The sequence below is a fragment of the Lethenteron reissneri genome, chromosome 43, assembly GCF_015708825.2.
Source record: "Lethenteron reissneri isolate LAM-NWPU_2019-01 chromosome 43, ASM1570882v1, whole genome shotgun sequence".
Lineage (NCBI taxonomy): Eukaryota > Metazoa > Chordata > Hyperoartia > Petromyzontiformes > Petromyzontidae > Lethenteron > Lethenteron reissneri.
The window spans coordinates 6,327,832-6,349,663 of NC_083821.1; the positions used below are offsets into that span (position 1 = coordinate 6,327,832).

The 21,832-nt window shown below is 46.9% G+C and overlaps 2 protein-coding genes across 15 annotated transcripts in view; one reads left to right on the plus strand and one right to left on the minus strand.

Moving 5' to 3' along the window:
• Positions 1-21,832, plus strand: part of LOC133353393 (uncharacterized) — a 47,006-nt gene that overhangs the window by 22,255 nt on the left and 2,919 nt on the right. For 3 of the 10 annotated variants that reach the window (XR_009756377.1, XM_061569626.1, XM_061569629.1), the window contains one exon: positions 2,621-2,822. The exons of 3 other annotated variants lie outside the window; for them this stretch is intronic. Coding sequence is in view for 2 of the 7 variants with exons in the window: in XM_061569626.1 (XP_061425610.1) it covers positions 2,621-2,629 (9 nt within the window). In the remaining 5 variants the exon portion in view is untranslated. Of the gene's footprint in view, positions 1-2,615; positions 2,823-17,161; positions 17,277-21,832 lie in introns of those variants that run through there. 4 more of the 10 variants (XM_061569623.1, XM_061569636.1, XM_061569620.1 and 1 more) reach the window with 2 other exon arrangements.
• The window catches only part of LOC133353392 (eyes absent homolog 1-like), a 120,492-nt gene that overhangs the window by 9,836 nt on the left and 88,824 nt on the right, over positions 1-21,832 (minus strand). For all 5 annotated transcript variants that reach the window (XM_061569610.1, XM_061569607.1, XM_061569609.1 and 2 more), the window contains exon 11: positions 17,245-17,334. In XM_061569610.1, coding sequence (XP_061425594.1) covers positions 17,245-17,334 — 90 coding nt within the window. The remainder of the gene's footprint in view (positions 1-17,244; positions 17,335-21,832) is intronic.

A 21,832-nucleotide genomic window follows, 5' to 3' on the forward strand; every position in this document is an offset into this window, starting at 1 on the left:
TTGGCTTTGTGGCCCTGGAGGGGAAACGTCCGGCCAGCAGCCTGGCCATCTTCCGCGCTCTGGTCGGAGCCAGGGTGTGTGGGCTGGAGTTCCGCCATGCGCGGCTGACCCACGCCGTGCCGGCCTTCAAGGAGCAGTGGGTGATGGAGGAGGCCGTGTGCTCGGTGGCAGATGACGGGGAGCTCTGCATGCTGATATGAGCTACCCGTCGGAGGCCGTCGGACTGCGAGACAGGCTGCGTGCAGATCGAGAGAGAGCGAGAGAGAGAGCGAGAGAGTGAGCGAGAGAGTGAGCGAGAGAGTGAGCGAGAGAGTGACCGAGAGAGTGACCGGGAGAGTGAGCGAGAAAGTGAGCGAGAGGTGGGGGTTTACATAAAGCAAAGTAAAAAAATTACGAAATGATGAACGAAGCAAAGTGCCGACTACACCGAGCATCTTCTTGTTTCCACTGATCGTAAAAAAAAAGAGAGCCACCGAGCGAGATGGGGCGCACCGAGGGTGATTTGGACTCAGCCATTCAAAAGTCAAACTCAATTATCCTTACTGTTTGGTTCTTTCGGTAAAGTCAGGTAGAAAGAAAATAAATTAAATAATAGAATACGACGTTTCGATTGCAACACAAGCAGTCGTCATCAGGTAGAACTACATTTGAGAGACAAAACACAGACACGGAGACACACAGACAGACACACAAGCAGAGAGAGACAACACAGAGACACAAAACAGACACGGAGACACACAGACAGACACAAGCAGAGAGAGCCAAAACACATTTAGTTCTATCTGATAACGACTGCTTGTGTCGCAATCGAAACGTAGTATTTTATTATTTAATTAATTTTCTTTCTACGTGACTTTACCGAAAGAACCAAAGAGTTATTCCTGCAGTCACGAAAGCTTCAAATCAATTATACTTGGTTTAACAGGTGGGCTTTCGCGACCAATATTATCAATAAGTGGTTTCTGTGGTTAGATCGCGTAAATATAAATGTGTCGTTAAACCCACCACCACCCGACACGTCAACAAACGGTGCCAATTCGTTACTAGTACAGCGCACCAGTGTGTTAGAAAGTAAACCCACAATATTTTTCAATTAAATTATCGTTCGTGTTATTGCCCGTCTTTCAAACCCTGACTTTGCGATTGTTTACACGTTGGAATGTGTTTGCTGTTTTGCTGTAAATATGTAAAAAAAAACACATCCATCTTGAAAATGTTAACTTCGCTTATCAAAGAGCTCTTATCTGGCTATAAATGAAGGCCATTTATCTTGGGGCAGAGGTGGCGCAGTGGAAGGCAGGCTCGATACCCGGTCAAAAGGTGAAGTCAGTGGAAAGTTACATCTGAACTCACACCGGCTCATACAGTATCTCTGTGATATCTGTCTCTACTTATATGTCTGTCTATATGTCTCTGGTTCTGTGTTTTATCTCTCTCTCAAATTTAGCATTCTCAGGAAGAACGTAATCAACCAGGTAGGGTGTTGACTGTTATGTTATCCGACTATCTGTGTTGTATTACATTACATTTCTAAGTATACTAGATTTGTGTTTCTATTTCATTTATACCTTATGATGATTGCTTGTGTTGCAATCGAAACGTCGTATGCTAGTATTTAATTTATTATTTTCTCTTGATACGTGACTTTGCCGAAAGAACCAAAGAGTAATTCCTACAGTCACAAAAGCTCCAAATTAAGTACGGTGAAGCATGGTTGAAAAATCCCAAAATGACGATATCGCCAAGTGAGGGTAAAAGAGTCACAGATGCGTGCTTTACAAATGGTTCCATTTTTTAAGTGTGCCAAGCAAATTTAAATTTCTATGAACTCTGTGAATTCACACACACGGAGCACAACACCTTGGGTTGATTGCGAAGTTTGCAAAACGTTGCTTTTTAAATCGGCGAATTTTAAGTTTTCAGCTTTGAAATCGGCTTTTCACAGTCGGGGCTCAAAATCCGCTGGCGAACAAGCAACCCTTTGTGAAATCCTCGCCTCCGAGTTTACGAGCCAACAATAATTTGTCCCGTTCCGCGAAATCCGTGCTCGTAAACAAATTGCTTCGTTAATATTAACGCGGTATTCTCCGTATTATAAGACGTACTTTATTTCCCTATTTATTACAGCAAAAGTTGAGGGGGGGACTCGTAATCCAGAAGGGTTGTGTGACCAGATCTGTCTAACACCGGACACAAACACGGGGGTGCGTCTTACTTTCCGGAGCGTAAGAAATCATCGATTCCGCAGTTGTTTTAAAGAGCAGTGATATCAAATGCAGGTCGTGTGCCTGTACGTGAGCACGTGCCGTTGTCAATATCCGCCCTTTCATCCGCTGTCTCCGCTGAGAGCTCAACGTTGTGACGGCCCCACATCACGTTTTTACGCCACACGCCACGGCAAAGTCGCGGATTGCTGCCGATTGCCTAAAGTAACCCCTGCCCTGTAAAAAAATGAAATAAAAACGATGGTGTGCAAACAGGAGAGGGGGGGGGGGAAACCCCAACTCAGTAGGGGGATTGCGGCGAGGGACGAGGGGAAAAAAAAATAACAACCCTCAAAACGTAACTTTGTACAACTCCGCTGTTTGTTTGCATTTCGCACGGGGTCGCTTCAGCGTAGGGCACGTGAATTCCCGCGCGCGCGAACGCTGGGCCCCGAGATGCGGATTCCCCCTGGCACACGCGGCTCTCCGCTCGCTTGCATTGGAAACAGATGTTGTCTGGGCCCGGGTACAAGGCATCCAGACGGCCAACATCCTGCCTCGATCGTTTCAAAGAAAATCGCAGCCAAAACGGCTCACCTCTCTTGCCCCTTTACCGGTGAGAAATATAAGCGCCACACGACCAAATAAGCCTTGCCCTACCTTGAAAATGCCACGACTTAAAAACAAAAAAGATTAAACCGCCGAGTTTTGCTTTACCTAAAAAAAACGGGAAAGTTAGGGGGCAGAAAAAAAAACTGTTCCTTGTCCTCTTCTTACGAGGTCGCGAATTAGTCACGATGCCTAATCGGCTCCGAGCCTTCCCCCGAAAGCGCGAGTGCCCAACGGACACAGGCTTGTAAATAAGTCGGGGCGAGCTGGTGGCCAAATTCTGCGGAGGGGTGCACGATAAACAAAAAGAAAAAGAGTACGCACGGCTCACAGCGCCGCATTGTGTAGGGCCCCCCAACCTTTCGCAGGAAGGTGGGGGCCATGATTGTGACTAATAGTCACAGCGAGGGCATTTATCAACGGGCGCTTGCGCGTACACAATGAACATTCATCACGTTCGGACAAACAAAATGCGTGCGGCTGTGTAAAAAAAAAAAGCGTTGCGAATGTAGAACGCGGTTATAAATCAGTGAATGCGCAACGCCAAAATCGTGCTCCCCATCGAAGAACAAAAGCCACCGTTGAGACGCGCTTGAGAAACGCACGAGCGCGTGCGTGTGTGCGTGTGCGACGACGACACCAGTGACGATTATATGAACCGGTCCTGGGCCTCCCCTATGTCGACTCGGCCTCAAATGAATACTACCTGGTGCGGTGTGTAAAAACATCGCCACTCGGGCGTGGTGCGGGCCACCCACGCCCTTGTGTGCCACAGTGCCGGCCTTCATAGGTGCTCGCTAACAGCACTTGCCTCAACAGTCTGTTAAGGCTACACGGGGGATCTTAATATTTGTGTGTGCCGTGTTTACACGCACACGTACGCGACGTGTGCACACGCGCACAGACGCAGCGTTGATTGCATTAGCGTGTGACCGCGAGCGAACCATTTAACGCACAGCAGGCGACCACATGTTGATTGCGCAGAGGTCAGAGGTGAAACTAGCCCCAGCAGTCCAATGAGAACATAAGGACTTAATTGTTCCCAAGAGAGTTGGCCTGCCCTTGACCCGAGCCCTGAGCCCCCCTTTTTCTCTTCAAGCAGCGGATTGTGGGGGGCGCATTGCACTTGGCCAGTTTGCTCCAGGTGGTGAAACCACTCCGGCACGACTGTTCTCCGAAGCTCGGGAAATCGATGATGATGCAATTTGAACTCGTATGTATTCTTGGTTCTTTCGGTAAAGTCACGTAGATAGAAAATAAAAATAAAATTAAAAATGCATTAAAATAAAATGAACTTATATATTTTATTTAATAAAGGGGCGCCACGGTGGCGAGATGTTAACTACCTCGCCTGGTATGCATGCGGTCGGGGGTTCGATCCCGACCCTGATGCCTGCTGTATATTTGGAGTTTGCACGTTCTCCCCGTGGTCACGTGGATTTTTTTTTCTACGGGTCCTCTGGGTATTTCCCTCCACATTTAGAAACACGCGTTGAGATGATTTAGATCACTTTGGTGCTATAAATGTCAAAACGATCGGCCACTTTGTTGAGCTATCATTTGTGGCCAGGTCGCTTCTGAATAATTAATGTAATACCTCAATGGGCTTTGCCTGGTAAGATGGGGGTGGTTTAGTTTTTGTATTTGTGTGTGTTTGGGTGATTTGTTCACCTTTCTTGTACTGTTTGTTGTTGTAACGTTCCTGTCCGCCCCTACTGGACATCTGTATAAATAAATATTATTATTCTGATGCTCGTTACCGGAAGCAAACGCGTTCGTTTGCGGGCAATGGAAGATCCGGCCATGCCCGTCCGGTGCTCGCTGAGCGGCACTGGCTTCTGGTTGCCGAACGAACACGTGATGAGGTCATCACACTCATTGCACACACAGAGTGCTTGCCACAAATGAACCATGGTACCTCGCTGATCTCGTCAAGGAGCGTAAACCATCACGCGAACTCCGGTCATCCTCGCTGCAGCGGCCGTTGGCTAACCGTCGAACAAAGACGGCCGCCGCATCGCGCGCTTTCAGATGCGCTTCTGCGGCCGTCTGGAACGCTCTTCCTTCCGATATTAGGAAGCCACTGGAGCTATGCACTTTAAAACCTCGATGGAAATCTCATTTACTTCAGAACTGCTTTTTGTTTTTAGTTTGTTGTCCTTCCCCCGCACCTCTGATTAGCACGGTTGGCTATGTACGGTTCAAAAGGTCAACATAATTCATATGTTCACACGTGCCTACGTACACACGTTCAGACATACATGGACGCAGGGTTTCATTGCCGATGGAGCCTACCGCGGTGGGCCAAGCTCCGACTATTTATTTGGCTACACACACTCCTCATGGGTGGAGCGGTGGTGCAGTAGTTGGCGACTGCACTATGAACCCGGTGACCCGGATTAAATTTCTGGCCACGGCTAACATCAGTGGCGAGTGACATTTGGAACTGGGGCGTGGAGGGGGGGGGCACCGTACGTAGCCGACCGTGCTAATCGAAGATGCGGGGGGACTGAAAACAAACTAAACACAAAAGCAGTTCGAGAGAAATTATTTAAAAATCTGACAATAAACGGGCTTTTTAAGCAGGTCACGTGACTCCTTTTAATCTGGACTGCCCTCAGAACCAGGTGTGACGTCTCAGGGGTCAGTTAATAGTGTCCATCGGTAAAACAATTGCATATTAATAAGAATATCTATTTTTTTTAAACCTGGGATAGCCACATTTCGTTTTTGTCCACCTCCAGATCGGCGAGGGGTATGGAGGGGGGGAGCACGGAGTGTGAAGCGGCCAAGCCCGCGGAGCTGCGTCACTCGCATGAGTCGTGGGGGACACTGATCCGAACCACCGGTGCCGGGACAGCCCATGGGGTCATTCCTGTGCCCACCGATCCCCAATTGCTGGTGGCCATGTGGGGGGAGGGGGGAGGGACACCGTGTTGCCCGGCTCCTACTTACAGCGTGCAACTCCATTGAGCGCACGCAGCGCTGCAGTTGGGGCAAGCGACGAATGTTCCTTACCACCCCCTCCCCCCCCTAATAATAGGCTTCCCCGGTTTGACCCGCTCGGAGATTTGAGTGAATTCCTCCCCCGCGATCAGCCAGGTGAATGAAACCCGGGTAAATTGAGCGTAACCTGGGCCATTGTGCGGCGCTGAGCACCGGCAGGGTGGAGTCTCGGATGAGGTTGGATGCATATTCACGGTGGGGTTCGCACTGCGAGGAAGACAGCCGTGCTCATCATGCAGCCTGACCATGAAACTACAATCTAATTTTCGATTTAAAGCTTTCGTGACTGCAGGGATTTATCTTCTTCGTTCGTTCGGTAAAGTCACGTAGAAGGGAAGTGATAAAATAATAAAAATAAAACATTATAAAATAATATAATAATATAATATAATTTTATTGTTTTATTTTTATTATTATATAATAATATAATTTTATTATGTTTTTTTTTTATTTGTATCGCTACTCATGGACACCCCAATGTAAGGACAACTTGATTTCCAAATTCAACCGCCTCTCAAACAAGAAACCGGACCCACACATTGAAAAGCTAGATGTTAACAAAGTCGTAATTAATCGCAGTAACAGTCCTTCTGAAGGTTTGAAATCCGTTTTAGCTAAAGGACTAAACTTTGCAGTCACACCTAGACACATACCAGTTAATGATATAATTGCTCGAGTAGATGTAGCTCTCAATGGCTTGAGTCACATCGCTGCAGACGTAGCAAGATCTGAAATCTCTGTAACCCTAAAAAACGCTAAGATGCCAGCTAGCAACATCAGCAAAGATGAGCGTTTTGAATTAGCTCAATTAAAAAAGAGGGATGACATTGTCATCCTCTCAGCCGACAAAGGCAATGCCACTGTCATCATGGACAAAATAGAATACAACAACAAAATTCAAGAACTACTCAACGATGGCAGCTATACAAAAATAAAAAGAGACCCCACCAACAGCCTCGTCTCCAAAACCAACAACATCATTTCTGCTTCAACCGCATTAATTGATCAGACCAAACAGTTATCGTTGAAACCTTCTGCAGCCAGGCCACCAAGATTGTACGGCTTGCCAAAGATACATAAAGAAGATACACCTCTTCGTCCCATTGTCTCTACTATCAACTCCCCCACTTACAAACTGGCTCGTTTTTTGTCCGAAATCCTACGGCCTTTCACTGGAAAAACCACCTCTGCAGTACTAAACTCTACTGACCTGGTATCGACAATCAAGGGGATTGCCCTGTCCCCAGACGACCTGCTTGTCAGTTTTGATGTGGTTTCCTTGTTCACCAAGGTGCCTGTGCCTGACACCATCGCAATCATTGAAGACTTGGTTCATCAAGGACTGAATGCTGGGGTACCCCCCCTGGTGAGACACTGCTTAACCAATACATACTTCACCTGGAATGGAACCTTCTACAAGCAAATTGAGGGCACCCCAATGGGCTCTCCCCTATCTCCGGTTGTAGCCAACATCTTCATGGAGAAATTTGAGACGGACGCCATCCAGACTGCCACTCTACGCCCGACCTTATGGAAGAGGTACGTAGACGACACTTTTGTCATCTGGCCACATGGCCGGCCTGCTCTAGACCAATTTCTCGACCACATCAATTCCATACACCCAGCCATCAGATTCACCATGGAAGTCGAAAATGATGGCAAGCTACCCTTTTTGGATGTCCTAATCAAAAGGAGACCTGATGGTTCAATGAGCCACTCTGTCTACAGGAAAGCCACCCACACGGATGCTTATCTAAAACCGGATTCCCACCACCATCCATCCCAGAAGAATTCCCTCATCAAGACTCTATATCATAGAGCCCAATGCATCTCCGACCATGAACACATTTCCAGTGAACTCAAACACGTACGCCAAGCTCTTAAGGCTAATGGTTACTCCGACTACACAATCCGCAAAGCCATCACTCCAACCATCAAGAAGGATCCTGTTGAGGAGCCTTTCAAGACCATCACCTTACCCTACATTGCTGGGGTCACAAAAAAGATCTCCAAAATCCTGATTAAACACAAGATCCAGGTCCGATTCAACACAGTACATAAAATCCGTGATCTGGTCCCGTCTGTAAAAGATGTGGTTCCAGACATACAGTACCCTGGCGTCTACAAACTAAGTTTCCTCTGTGGTAGCAGTTACATTGGAGAAACCAAACGACATGTCTCGGACCGCATCCGTGAACATAAGGCAGACCTGAAACACGGTAGGACAAACACCTCAGCCGTGGCAGATCACTGTTACAATTCAGTGGGCTCACATGACATTGACTTCTCCAAGACAGAGGTTCTCTGCAAGCCATCTGGCTATCATGAGAGATTCGTTCATGAGGCGATCCACATATACAAACACAGAGACAATTTCAACCGAGAAGATGGATTCTGGCTTAGCAATCATTGGAAGGACGTAATAAACCATTTCGGATCTTAACTGATTGTGTTCACGTTTACGGTGACTTTCAGACCACGTTCCACTCACTGGCATGGTGCAGTGTGCAGAGTAATGTATGGTGTCGTAATTGTACAGTAAACATATAGCAGTATGATACACATTAGGGTGGGTAGAATAATACATAGTGTTATATTACAATGGATAAGGCAGCAACTGCAGCAGCAGCAGCAAGTGCAGCAGCAGCAGCAAGTGCAGCAGCAGCAGCAAGTGCAGCAGCAGCAGCAAGTGCAGCAGCAGCAGCAAGTGCAGCAGCAGCAGCAAGTGCAGCAGCAGCAGCAACTGCAGCAGCAGCAGCAACTGCAGCAGCAGCAGCAACTGCTGCAGCAGCAGCAACTGCTGCAGCAGCAGTAACTGCAGCTCCCTTTGATGCTGTTAATCCTGCATAATGCACATGCATATGCAGTACTAATCACATTCCTGCATTTCCCATAAATATGCTAAATTCCTTTTGATATGCAAATTCCTTTGTCAATGCGCCCAGCTTATATATATGCTCCAAGCTCGTGTGCTGTTTCATTCAGACTCTGTCGCCTCGACGGACCTGGTTTTCACCTGAGGACGGCTGCTTGCGTTGTGGCCGAAACGTCGTGAGAATTGTTTTATTATGTTTTATTTTTTATTATTTTATTACTTCCCTTCTACGTGACTTTACCGAAAGAACCAAGAAGATGAACCCCATGAATGGTCGCACGTCGGAGTTGTCGTGGTTTGAATTCACATTTTGGCTCACTTTTATCATCTCAATTCGTGTTATTTCTCACGTGATTGTCTCTTTTGCACTGTTGCGTTCTACTTACCGTCTCCTTCAATATGCATTGCTTTTTGCTTTTAAATAAGGGATTCTTACACATATGGTGTGTGTATCGTGAGTGTAAGAAAAATCGACCTTGATCTAATGCATCATTGAAATGTCCAGAGATCACCAATGTGGTTACTGTCCAGATATAAAAAAAACTCAGACATACAATTAACCAATTGTTTATCTCATAGTTATCAACCTATAAACTATATCCTGTACCACTTGCGCAGCATCATGCAAAGGAGGCTGGGAAACCAATTGCATAGCAACATTCACTCGAGTATAGAGCTCTTTTTCAGAAGTTACCAGGCCACAAATGATAGCCCAAAGAAGTGGCTCATCACGCGGAAATGTATCGCAGCGAAATACTGGAAATGCACGTTTCCAAAAACCGGAGGACCTGCAGGAAAATCCACGCGACCACGGGAGAGAGAACAAGCACACTCCACATATACAGGCGCCCAGGGTTCGGGATTGAACCCACGACCTCCTGCGTACCAGGCGATGCAATTAACATCAAGCCACCGCGGTGCCCCACGCGAGTTTGTGTGGGGCACAATTAGGTCGGAAGGTCATAGGCTCAACGAGTTGACCTACGGTCTACCACAGGGGGTCAGTGGCTACGGGACGGTGGCTACGGTACGGTGGCTCGTTGCTAAACAACGCCACTAAGCGGTCCTTAAAGAGCCGCATGCAGCTACTCCAGAGCCGTAGGTCTTGCCGACCTCCTGGTCTACAAGGTGCGGATTATTCTTGTGCAGTTGAATGCCATTGCCTTGCTACCTCCTGCCAGTTTCCTTTCCTCCTTTGTTGTCTGCACGGGGAGGGGGGGGGGCTGCACTGAGCTGCTGCCGCCTTCGCCGAATGCTTAGCCAGGTGAGTTAAACGCTTTGGTCCGTGTGAAGCGAGGCGCAAAAAATGTTGGCGAGCAAAAGAGACTCAATTATGTTTTTTGGTCGCCCACTTAAGTCCTTTGCGTTTGCACAACAGAGGCGTTCTAAGCGGGGATTTGTCTGTGGCCTCTAAGTGGGGTTTAAGTGCTTGCGGGGGGAAAAAAAAACAAGTACAAAAAAACACGAATTGTCCAGTGGTGAAATGGGCCATGTAAAACAACACCGGGATTCATTTGTTGAAATTTAATTCATTAATTTCCCTGCACTCCTGAGAACGTTTGTTACGTGCGTATTACAAATGTAAGTTGTTGTTGTTGTTGTTGTAATCGTTGTTCTTTCAGTCAGGTGAGATCCTATTGAGACTACACAACTGAAAACATATTAAATTGTAGTAGTAGGTTTTTACCCTTTAAACTGGTATAAAACTGACACTTTATACAAGGCATCATGTTTGCAATAACCACAACACAAGCAGTCAAAATGCAAACAAAAAGAAACAACTCTGATGATGATAATGATATGCACTGTCCTTGAAGTCGATTGGTCCACACCCGAGACAGCTTTCCTTATAGCCTAGTCTCCATTGGTGTTGGACCAGATGACGCCAACTTCAAGGACAGTGCATATCATCATCATCATCAGAGTTGTTTCTTTTTGTTTGCATTTTAACTGCTTGTGTTGTGGTTATTGCAAACATGATGCCTTGTATAAAGGTGTCAGTTTTGTACCAGTTTAAAGGGTAAAAACCTACTACTATATTTTGCCACTGGTAAAGGAGGTCTCATAGTACATTAATTTGTTTTAAACAATACCATTTTTTAAACCATTGGTGACGAATTAGCACAACGATATACACCGGCTAGATGAGGCAGAGACAACGATCATAAGCATTTGCGCTCAAATTAAAAAAGCGATGAATCTAATTTTTCGATTGAGAGAGACGCCATGTAGCTCCAGGTCTCGAAGCATCGTGGGTAAAATCGCCAGCACCTCGTGTTAATTCTGGGCCCGTGCCGGTCATCTGCAGCGCTGTGGTTGCGCGAGTCTCTTGAGATTGCACGGACAAAAGCGCTGCTGGCTGACGCCTGCGGTGGCGCACGCGAAAGCCAATCTAATCGAACCACAACCTCCGTAACGACTGCTATTTGCGCCATTCTCACAGCGGGCAATGCCCCCTCGAAGCCGTTATGTCACGCTGATGGGTATGGTCGGCAGTAGTTTTTTGCAGTCGGGGTCAATGCTGCCATCTACTCTCAATTGGCTACATTTTGCGAGCAAATTTTTCAATTTCCGATAAAAAAATTTTTTTGGACCGTGTCACTGACTCACGTGGGCAACTCTTGTCCGGACGATGCCACGCGACCTTTTAACGTCCGCTGTGCGGCAAGGCGGCGCGTATTTTATGGCCAATACACCCTCGCCGTATTAACCAGGGTGGCCGTGGCGAGCTGCCTGGCTCCCACACGACCCCTACGACTCCCCCCCCCCGCCTTAAACGGTCGCTCACCCCTCCCCTCCCCATCACATCCCACCACTCACCCACCCACCCCCTGCCGTCGTTAAGCCACCAAATGTAAAATAAAAACAGCTGCACTGCTCGTGCGCGAGCTTAGGGAGCCCACAGGAGAGGGCCGTGTAGCACGGGGGGGAGTGGAGCTGCCTGCAAAGCGAAACACACATTTTTTTTTACTGAATTGGCTCCAGCTGAGTCGGGCTGAGTCCACACGGTGGGGAAACCGCGTGGAAGTGGAATGCGATGGGAGTCACGGCAGTCAATCGCTGCCTCAATCGATGGACTAACTGATTCATAATCAACGTTTTTGGGGTTAGATCGCGTTATTTATAAATGTGTCGTAACCATCCACCACCCGACACGGCCAATCAGTAAAAAAGTGTCACGTTGACAAAGGACAAATAGTTCACTGCTTTAGCCCACCGGTGTGTTGAAGCGTAAAACTACAACATTTACTGATCATTGTCCCCTCGGGGTGGTGGCAGTGGTGTTGGTGGTGGTCGAACTGGTTGTGGTGGTGGTGGTGTGCTGGTCATGGTGATTGTACTGGTTATGGAGGTAATGGTGGCAGTGGTGTTGGTGGTGATCGTACTTGTTACGGTGGTGGTGGTGTTGATGCTGAAGATGTGGGTGGTGATATTGTAGGTGATGTTGTTGGTGATGGTGGTGCTGAAAATAGTCTGGGTGCTGGTGATGCTGTTGCGCTCGTGGTGATGGTACTGGTTATTGTACTGTTTGTGGTGATGGTACTGGTTGTGGTGATGGTACTGGTTGTGGTACTGGTTGTGGTGATGGTACTGGTTGTGGTGATGGTACTGGTTGTGGTACTGGTTGTGGTGATGGTTGTGGTGATGGTACTGGTTGTGGTACTGGTTGTGGTACTGGTTGTGGTGATGGTACTGGTTGTGGTGATGGTCGTGGTTATGGTACTGGTTGTGGTGATGGTACTGGTTGTGGATGATGGTCGTGGTTGTGGTACTGGTTGTGGTGATGGTACTGGTGATGGTACTGGTTGTGGTACTGGTTGTGGTACTGGTCGTGGTGATGGTACTGCTTGTGGTGATGGTACTGGTTGTGGTACTGGTTGTGGTGATGGTACTGGTTATGGTACTGGTTGTGGTACTGGTTGTGGTGATGGTACTGGTTGTGGTGATGGTACTGGTCGTGTTGATGGTACTGGTTGTGGTACTGGTACTGGTTGTGGTACTGGTTGTGATGATGGTACTGGTTGTGGTACTGGTTGTGGTACTGGTTGTGGTGATGGTACTGGTTGTGGTACTGGTTGTGATGATGGTACTGGTTGTGGTACTGGTTGTGGTACTGGTCGTGGTGATGGTACTGCTTGTGGTGATGGTACTGGTTGTGGTACTGGTTGTGGTGATGTTGATGCAGTGACGATGCTGGTACTCCTGGTGAGACCTCGTTGGTGATGGTTGAAATGCTGCATTTATTTAATAATTTAACAAACAAAAAAACCCTCTTCCGCTCGTCTCATTTATTCATTCTCATGGCAACAATTTCCAATAATTGAAGTGGCTAAATAATGTTTTAAGGAAATGTCAAGGGAGTGGGGCAAAACAGGAGTTGTGGTCGAGACTTCTTGGAAAGGACTGAAAGGGCCCCAACACTAATTAGACGAACACTCGGAGGCTCCCGCGTGGAAGAATGTGAACCCACACACTGAGATCACAGCAGTCTCCTCGTGTCTGTGAACTGAGATCACAGCAGTGACCTCGTGATTGTGAACTGTGATCAGTATCCTCGTGTCTGTGAACTGAGATCACAGCAGTGACCTCGTGATTGTGAACTGTGATCTCAGCAGTGTTCTCGTGTCTGTGAACTGTGATCAGTGTCCTCGTGTCTGTGAACTGAGATCACAGCAGTGACCTCGTGATTGTGAACTGTGATCTCAGCAGTGTTCTCGTGTCTGTGAACTGTGATCAGTGTCCTCGTGTCTGTGAACTGAGATCACAGCAGTGACCTCGTGATTGTGAACTGTGATCTCAGCAGTGTTCTCGTGTCTGTGAACTGTGATCAGTGTCCTCGTGTCTGTGAACTGAGATCACAGCAGTGACCTCGTGATTGTGAACTGTGATCTCAGCAGTGTTCTCGTGTCTGTGAACTGTGATCAGTGTCCTCGTGTCTGTGAACTGAGATCACAGCAGTGACCTCGTGATTGTGAACTGTGATCTCAGCAGTGTTCTCGTGTCTGTGAACTGAGATCACAGCAGTGACCTCGTGACTGAGATCTGTGATCACAGCAGTGTCCTGGGTTGGGTCTCTCAGATTCTCACCTGACCTACCCCCAACCCCCATCAATTGTACAAAGTGAGCTGCACGTCACTCAATTACCGTAAGCCATGATCTATTTTACTGCTGGAAGAAGCCATCCCAATGCTAATCGGAGCTGCAATGGCACAATCGATCTTACTCCTGCACAGGGGCTGATCGCAGCACTCCGCCAATGCGTTGGATGTCCTGTTGGCAACGTTCTCTCCTTTGGCTTCTATCGTGTCACCAGTCTCGTTCATCCACCGTCATCCCGTCCAGCCAAATTGGCGTCGCAGATTTACGTTTGTTCTTTCCGTCTCTCGGTGTTATCCCAAGCAAGGATCTCTCCATCCTTGTTCGTGCACATTTTCACCTTTTCTATTTTCTTCCAAAACATTAATACGTATATTAACATCCAACAATCCTAAAATAACCAATGTAACTTCACATAACGTCAACTTAATATTACACACCGTACTGATTCGCAACAATACTCGGTAGAGCCACTGAGATAACATCAAACAACGCTTCGCACGGATAGACTCAATCCACACAAAACTGGACCCAAATCCCCAAATGTAACCCTTAACATAATCCTACACATCCGACACAGACCTCCCCTTATCTGCTGATCTTAACCATGGATGCAACATTACCTCTAACCGCTCGCATCAAAGGAACCCTTAGTTAGTTGGTCAGTCCTCTTCATCCCCTATGGGACATGAGACCGCATTGCTGCATTGACATCTCTTGATTGCCTCGGACACCCTTGCAAACGAGACTTTTCCATCTCAAGCGACTGTCCAGATGCGAAACATTTTAAACAAGTAACTAATTTCATGGCCCAAATCTCACGGCAATGGATATTCCCAGGCAGTCTCAACTTCTTAAAACTCCGATTTAAAGCTTTCGTGACTGCAGGGATTCATCTTCTTGGTTCTTTCGGTAAAGCCACGTAGAAGGGAAGTAATAAAATAAGAAAAATAAAACATAATAAAATAATTCTCACGACGTTTCGGCCACAACAGGTGAGGACGGCTGCTTGCGTTGTGGCCGAAACGTCGTGACAATTATTTTATTATGTTTTATTTTTATTATTTTATTACTTCCCTTCTACGTGACTTTACCGAAAGAACCAAGAAGATTCTTAAAACTCCGTTCCTCGGGCACGGCAAGACTTGCCCAGCCAGGATTGTTCACCCGACGACGCTAGGGGGGTGGTACGAAGCCTTCTCAAGCGCGGCCTCATGGACCCCTAACCCCTAGCCCTGCCAACCGGACATCCTAAACGCGACGAGCGTCTCTCAGTTCCGTGGTCTGTGCAAGACGACACGCACCTGTTCAGACTCGCCTTCCCATAAAATCAAAAAAATTGAGAAGGGAGGGGGTGGGAAAACTGTTTCTAAATTTGTCATTTATTCTATTTTATTTTTTACGACTCACATTTCCGATGCTGTTCGTTGTGCACAGATGCACTTGATTTTGGCGCGCGGTTACAATTGACTTTGCTCAAGTCGGTGTCAGCCGCCGCCGAGGGCGTGACGGCTTTCTGCTTTCACTCCTATTGCTCCGTGCCCCCCGGCACCGTTCCCGTTCCGCTGTCGTGCGCACCGATGCCTACTTTAGTGAGGGCGACATTGGCGCGTTAAATACAGATCGATTGATCGGCTAAAACACGAAGCAGGCTGCACCCCCTGCTTAGCTGCTGAGATATGACGAGATCACCCGGCAATGTCTCTAGACCCTACCAGGTAGACGCAAACCCTTGCAATGTGCCACGTCTGTGTTGAGCGTGTCAGCCACCGGATAACCATCTGTCCAGTTATTAATATAATACACAATTAAACTTTGAAAACAAATCTCAACTATTGTTTTTTATCTTACTAAGTAAGGCCCACTGAGCTATATAGCTTCTTTGTCAGAAGCGACCTGGCCACAAATGATTGCTCAACGAAGTGGCTTATCACGTGGAAATTTACAGCAACCAAACACTCAAAATGCATGTTGATTCTATATGTGGAGGGGAAAACTGGAGGACGCGGACAAAAAACATCCACGCGACCACGGGGAGAGAGAGACACGCAAACTCCAAATATACAGCAGCAGGTGTCAGGGTCGGGATCGAACCCACGACCTCCTGGATACCAGGCGAGGTAGTTAATATCTCACTGTACAATGATCCAAATTCATTGACATCGATAGAGGGCGGTGACATGACCAAGCAGGAGCATATTCTTAGGTTTTTTCGGTAAAGTCACGTAGGTAAAAAATTAAAATTATTTTTTACCTACGTGACTTTACCGAAAAAACCTAAGAATATGAATCCTTGCAGTCACGAAAGCTTCAAATCTAGAAGCAGGAGCATGTTCGCCGCTCGTTGCCGAGGTTCTGGGCTCGAGGCCGTCCTCGTTATTACTGCGGCCGTATTCACCGCAAATACGTTGCACCGTCTGCTTCACAGTGGACCTTAGAGATCACGTGACATTAGTAGAAATATGGTAGGCTACGTGTGCTGTAGTCGAACGCCAAATGATCGCATTGTTCAAGGCCGTAATTATAATATATATTGGGAGGACACACACCCCCCCCTCCATTATTCAAATATGCTCAAAATGTCCCCCCCCAATATATTGCTGTGAAAATAAAAATTGCTATGCTATGTAAATAAAAATAACATTTTGCTAAACCTTGGTCACAATATCTGGACTTGTCTTCGTGTAAATCAATGCATAGATTTTTGTTCATATGATTGTGGTTATGGTTCATACTCTTAGGTTTTTTCGGTAAAGTCATGTAGGAAAAAATAAGTAATAATTTTTTATTTTTATTATAAATAATTAATTTTTATTATAATTAATTAATTATTTTTTATTATTTTTCCCCTACGTGACTTTACCGAAAAAACCTAAGAGTATGAATCCTTGCAGTCACGAAAGCTTCAAATCTAGAATTGTGGTTATGGTTGTACTTTATTAATCCCTAATCTCTGCAATTACATACAATGAAACAAGAAATGGTAAAAAAGTAAAAACAGAGCAGTGTAATACAATACACTATTAGACATTATTGTAAAAAATAAATAAAAAGTCCATCCCATGTGTTAGTGAATTTTTTTTATATTTTAGGCAGGAAATTAGTTTTCAAATTTATATTTTTTTTCTGGGGGGGGGACCCCCAGACCCCCTGGAAGATTTGCCCCCCCCGCAATGTTGACTCCATAGCTACAGCCTTGGCATTGTTTAAGTTTACTTGCCAATTACTTCATTGGGCAACTTCGCCGCTACGCACTACTCCGGACTAGAATCGTCCCGTGAAACGCGGCAAACCTTTGCGACAGCCTCGCGCTGTGAGAATTGCATGAACGCCAAATGCGCCCGTCGATTCCGTTTCGTTGGATGGCAGTGGAGGACCCGGTTTGGGCCCGGGGTCCGGGTGCGGATTGGGCAGCGAGCGAACGTGGGTCGATGCAGCGACGGGAAGCTCACCTCCAGGTCGTTGAAGAAGAGATGGGTGTCTGCCAGGTTGAAGATCAGCTCCTCCATGCGTAGCCCCAGGGCCATCGATGCCGCGTGATCCTGCACGAGAGCACGTGGCCCACGCGGGCGGTCGTTACCGCGGGGCAGTGTTGTAGTAATAGGTTTTTACCCTTTTATCTGGTACAAAAACTGACACCTTTATACAAGGGATCATGTTTGCAATAACCACAACACAAGCAGTCAAATTGCAAACAAAAAGAAGCAACTCTGATGATGATGATAATGATATGCACTGTCCTTGAAGTTGTATAAAGGTGTCAGTTTTTGTACCAGATAAAAGGGTAAAAACCTATTACTATATTTTGCTACTGGCAAAGGAGGTCTCATAGTGTAAATGCTTACCCTGAGCTCTCAATACTCTGATAGTGCGCTGTTTTTGAGTTGTACGCCTTTTGGCGTCATCTGGTCCAACACCAATGGAGACTAGGCTCGAAGGAAAAGCTGTCTCGGGTGTGGACCAATGAACTTCAAGGACAGTGCTTATCATTATCAGAGTTGTTTCTTTTGTTTGCATTTTGACCGCTTGTGTTGTGGTTATTGCAAACATGACGCCTTGTATAAAGGTGTCAGTTTTTGTACCAGATAAAAGGGTAAAACCTATTACTATATTCTGCTACTGGTTAAGGAAGTCTCATGGTGTAGGGCAGTGTTCTTCATTGCAAGGGCGCCCGGTGGCCTTTAGTGAGGCCCCCGACAATATGCAATCGTGAAAACACCCCTTTGGAGGCGGTGAGGCGGCCCTCACACTGACGTCTTATCGGCGAAAGTGGCTGCCCCCTCTGAAAATGAGTGAAGAACACTGCCATGGTGGAAGCTATGAACGATCTGTCCCGTGAGTCGGTAGCATGGCGCTGTCTGCCGACCCCTCCAGTCAATCTTTGCTCAGTGGGTGTTCGCTCCTTCTCCTTTGCTGCACCCACTGTCTGGAATGCTCGTCTCCCGCCCATTCGTGCTGTTTGCTCCCGCCCGCTGTTCAAGTCAAGGCTCAAGACCTGCCTATTAACTTCTGTCTGTGAATGTCTCTTCTCTTGAAAACAATCTGTTTGCGGAAATTCCGCGAATAGGTCCCAACAGAATGTGTGCCGCCCAATTCCGCGAACTGTCCCACAGCCAATCATCAGCCAGGGTATGTGCTGAGGAGGCTCCGGGCTATCGAAAATGAACAAAGAGTGTTTCGATTTAAAGCTTTCGTGACTGCATGGATTCATCTTCTTGGTTCTTTCGGTAAAGTCACGTAGAAGGGAAGTAATAAAATAATAAAAATAAAACATAATAAAAAAAAGAGTGTTGGTACGATGACGATCACGGAGATGTCACAAGCCACAGAGGGCTCATGTCGTCGGTCTGTCATGGCGTAGCATAAAGCACAGGGGCTGCACCATGTGGGCAATGTAGAGCGTGCTGTATGTGTACACACCACTTTGTGTGAATGGGTTGTTGATCCTGCACGAGTCCACCAGCCAACTGCCGGCGAGTGACATCTAAAACCCGAACACGCAGAGCTGTCGGCTTCATGAAAACTCACTTCCTATGATCACTGTTTCATTGCTTTATTTTGGTGATTTCGAAAAGTTTACTGGTTTGGCCATGTTTGTTTGTTGTAGTACGGAGTAAGACTGATGGCCTTAATCTAAGTTGTCTTCACTATGGGGACCTCATTTGCCAGTAAAAATATGATAATTGGTTCTTTACCCTTCTATCTGGCAAAAAAAAAAAAAAAGGTGTCAGTTTTGTTGCCAGATAGAAGGGTAAAGAACCAATTATCCTAAGTTGTCTTGTGGTTGTTGTTGTTGTTTGACTTGCATCCCACTGGGATTTTTGCACACAGCGTTGGTGTACGGTGATTTTTTCTGCAATATTTTGCTGTCTTTTCTTGGAATTTATGTTTGCACTTAGTCACATATTCACTTTAAGAGGTTTTCTTGTTCATGTTTTTGTTTGTTGCGGTTGCACCCGATTTAAGAGTCGAATGGCTCACAGGGCTATACCTAATAAATAAACTTGAGCTTGAACTCGCTCACACACGGAGACCCCCATATAGTCTCGTGACCGGTTGAAGGCCAAGTGCGGTCAGGGGACAGTGGTGTTGGCCAGACGCATGCCAGACCACCTTTGCGTCCCCATCGCCGATGTTCACACACGACATCGGCTGCTCATTTAAGGCTGCGTCCGACCAATGGGGTGACCCAGGAATGGTTCAAATTTCAGTCACCACCGGTGTTGGCCGTGGCCGGAAATCTCATACACAGGGGTCGCCGGGTTCGCAGCGCAGTACGGTACCTGCTGCACCGCTGCTCGCTACACGCACGCCCACAAGACAAAGATCCCTCATATGGCCTTAACAGACTTTTGAGGCGATTGCCTTTGGTGAACGCCTACGAACGCCGGCATGGCACACGAGGGGTGTGGGTGGGCCAGCACCACGCCTGGACGCCTCTGTCTCCTAATTGTTTACACACCATCACACCAGGCGCTCATTTGAGGCAGAGTCGACTTAGGGGGAGGCCCACTACCGGTTCAGATAATCGTCGCTGGTGGTGGCCGCGAGCGGGAATCGAACTCGGGTCGCCGGGTCCGTAGCGCAGCGCTCTAACCGCCGCGCCACCACTCCCCGCGCGAACACGCACCCGACTATACGACCAAGGTGGCCTCAATCATCTGCCATCGGCAATGAGAACCTAAAGCAATTAGGGGTACAATACCCAAGCAGTTTGGGCAGATGGTTCTTTTCAATGGCACGATCAATTAAAAGTGCCTCACATCGCGGCCCGCTGCCGCCGTACGAGTGCTGAGCGTGTACGGCAGCGGAGAGCGCGTTTGCGTCACAGCCACTCTCCGGAGAGTGGCCCCCATCGCACGCGGTGGCGGGGGGGGGGGGGGTGGGGCTTTATCGGCCTCCGGTCGCCACCGGCGCCACCACCAAACGCCGGTCGGGGTCCATGCGGAGGAGGCCCCTGTAATGCAACTGGCAGTCCTCACCTCGTCACGGCTATTAAAGCGGATGGCGGTAGTGGAGGAGGAAATGGGGACCGAAGAGCGGAAATTGCTGAGTGTTTGGTGGACGCGGGGGGCGGGGGGCAGGCTGTGAGTGAGGAGCGATAGCGGGCCGTGTGGGGGGGTGGAGATGGGAGATGGGCGCCGTGGTGTCGAGACGTTAACTGCCTCGCCTGGTCTACAGGAGGTCGTGGGTTCGATCCCGACCCCGACGCCTGCTGCTGTATATTTGTCTCTCTCCGCGTGGTAGCGTGGACTTTTCTCCGGGTCCTCCGGTTTTTCCCTTCACATTTAGAAACATGCGTCACGCGTTTAGAGTATTCGGCTGCTGTAAATGTCCACGTGATAAGCCACTTCGTTGAGCTGTCATTTATGGCCAGGTCGCTTCTGAAAAAGAGCTATGTAGCTCAGTGGGCCTTACCTGGTAAAATAAAATGAATCAATCATAGTTTATCGATGGGAGAGAGATGTGGGTGAAAAGGAATAGATACAGTGTTGTACTGGTGGTGGTGACTGGCACAGTGTGTTGTTAAACAATGCAACCTAGATACTCACTAATATAAAGTTTTTTTTTTAAAGGACGTAATGATGAATTAATTAGTTGAAATCGATCCTTATACTCACGATGGATGTATTGAATAGCAGTGTTAAGCATTGATTATTTCCAATTCATGTAGGTGTAGTATAGTTTTTATATCAAAGTGCATTCCACAGATGCACAAAAGAATACAATCTTCGTACACCACAGTGGAAAAATATAAACATTTCAGAGATCTAATTATGAACCCTGAATTGTGGTAATGTCATTTTTAATAGAGGTTCTTGGGTTAGATTGCGTGAATATAAATGTTTCGTTAAACCCGCCACCACCCGCCACAGCCAACTAGTAAGGGTTGTCACGTAAACAGAACACACCAATTCGTTACTAGTACAGCACACCGATGTGTTGGAGAGTAAACCCATAACATTTACAATTCGAGTACACGGTGGGTTTACTCTCCAACACACCGGTGTGCTGTACTAGTGACGAATTGGCAAGTTCTGATTACGTGACAAACCTTACGATTTGGCTGTGTCGGGTGGTGGTGGGTTTAACGACACATTTATATATTTACGTGATCTAACCCCAAAAACCTCTATTATGGATATTGGTCGTGAAATTATTTCTGTTAAAATGGCATTGTTGTTGATGGGAATTGGTATATCCTATAACTTGTATGAGAACATTGTCACGGTTTTTTTTTTGTAATAGTTACTCGCTGGTAATTTGTCTAACTTGAAAAAATATATTTTCAGTTTGATTTAAGTGTCTAAACAATAATATACAGTATAGTGTCAGCCAACTTTACCAAGTTGCACATATGTACAATAAAAAAATATGCTCTTTAAATATTTTCGAATACATCTTCTTGGTTCTTTCGGTAAAGTCATGTAGAATGGAAATAATAAAATAATAAAAATAACACATAATAAAATAATTCTCACGACGTTTCGGCCACAACGCAATCAGCCGTCCTCAGACCTGTTCTCCACCTGAGGACGG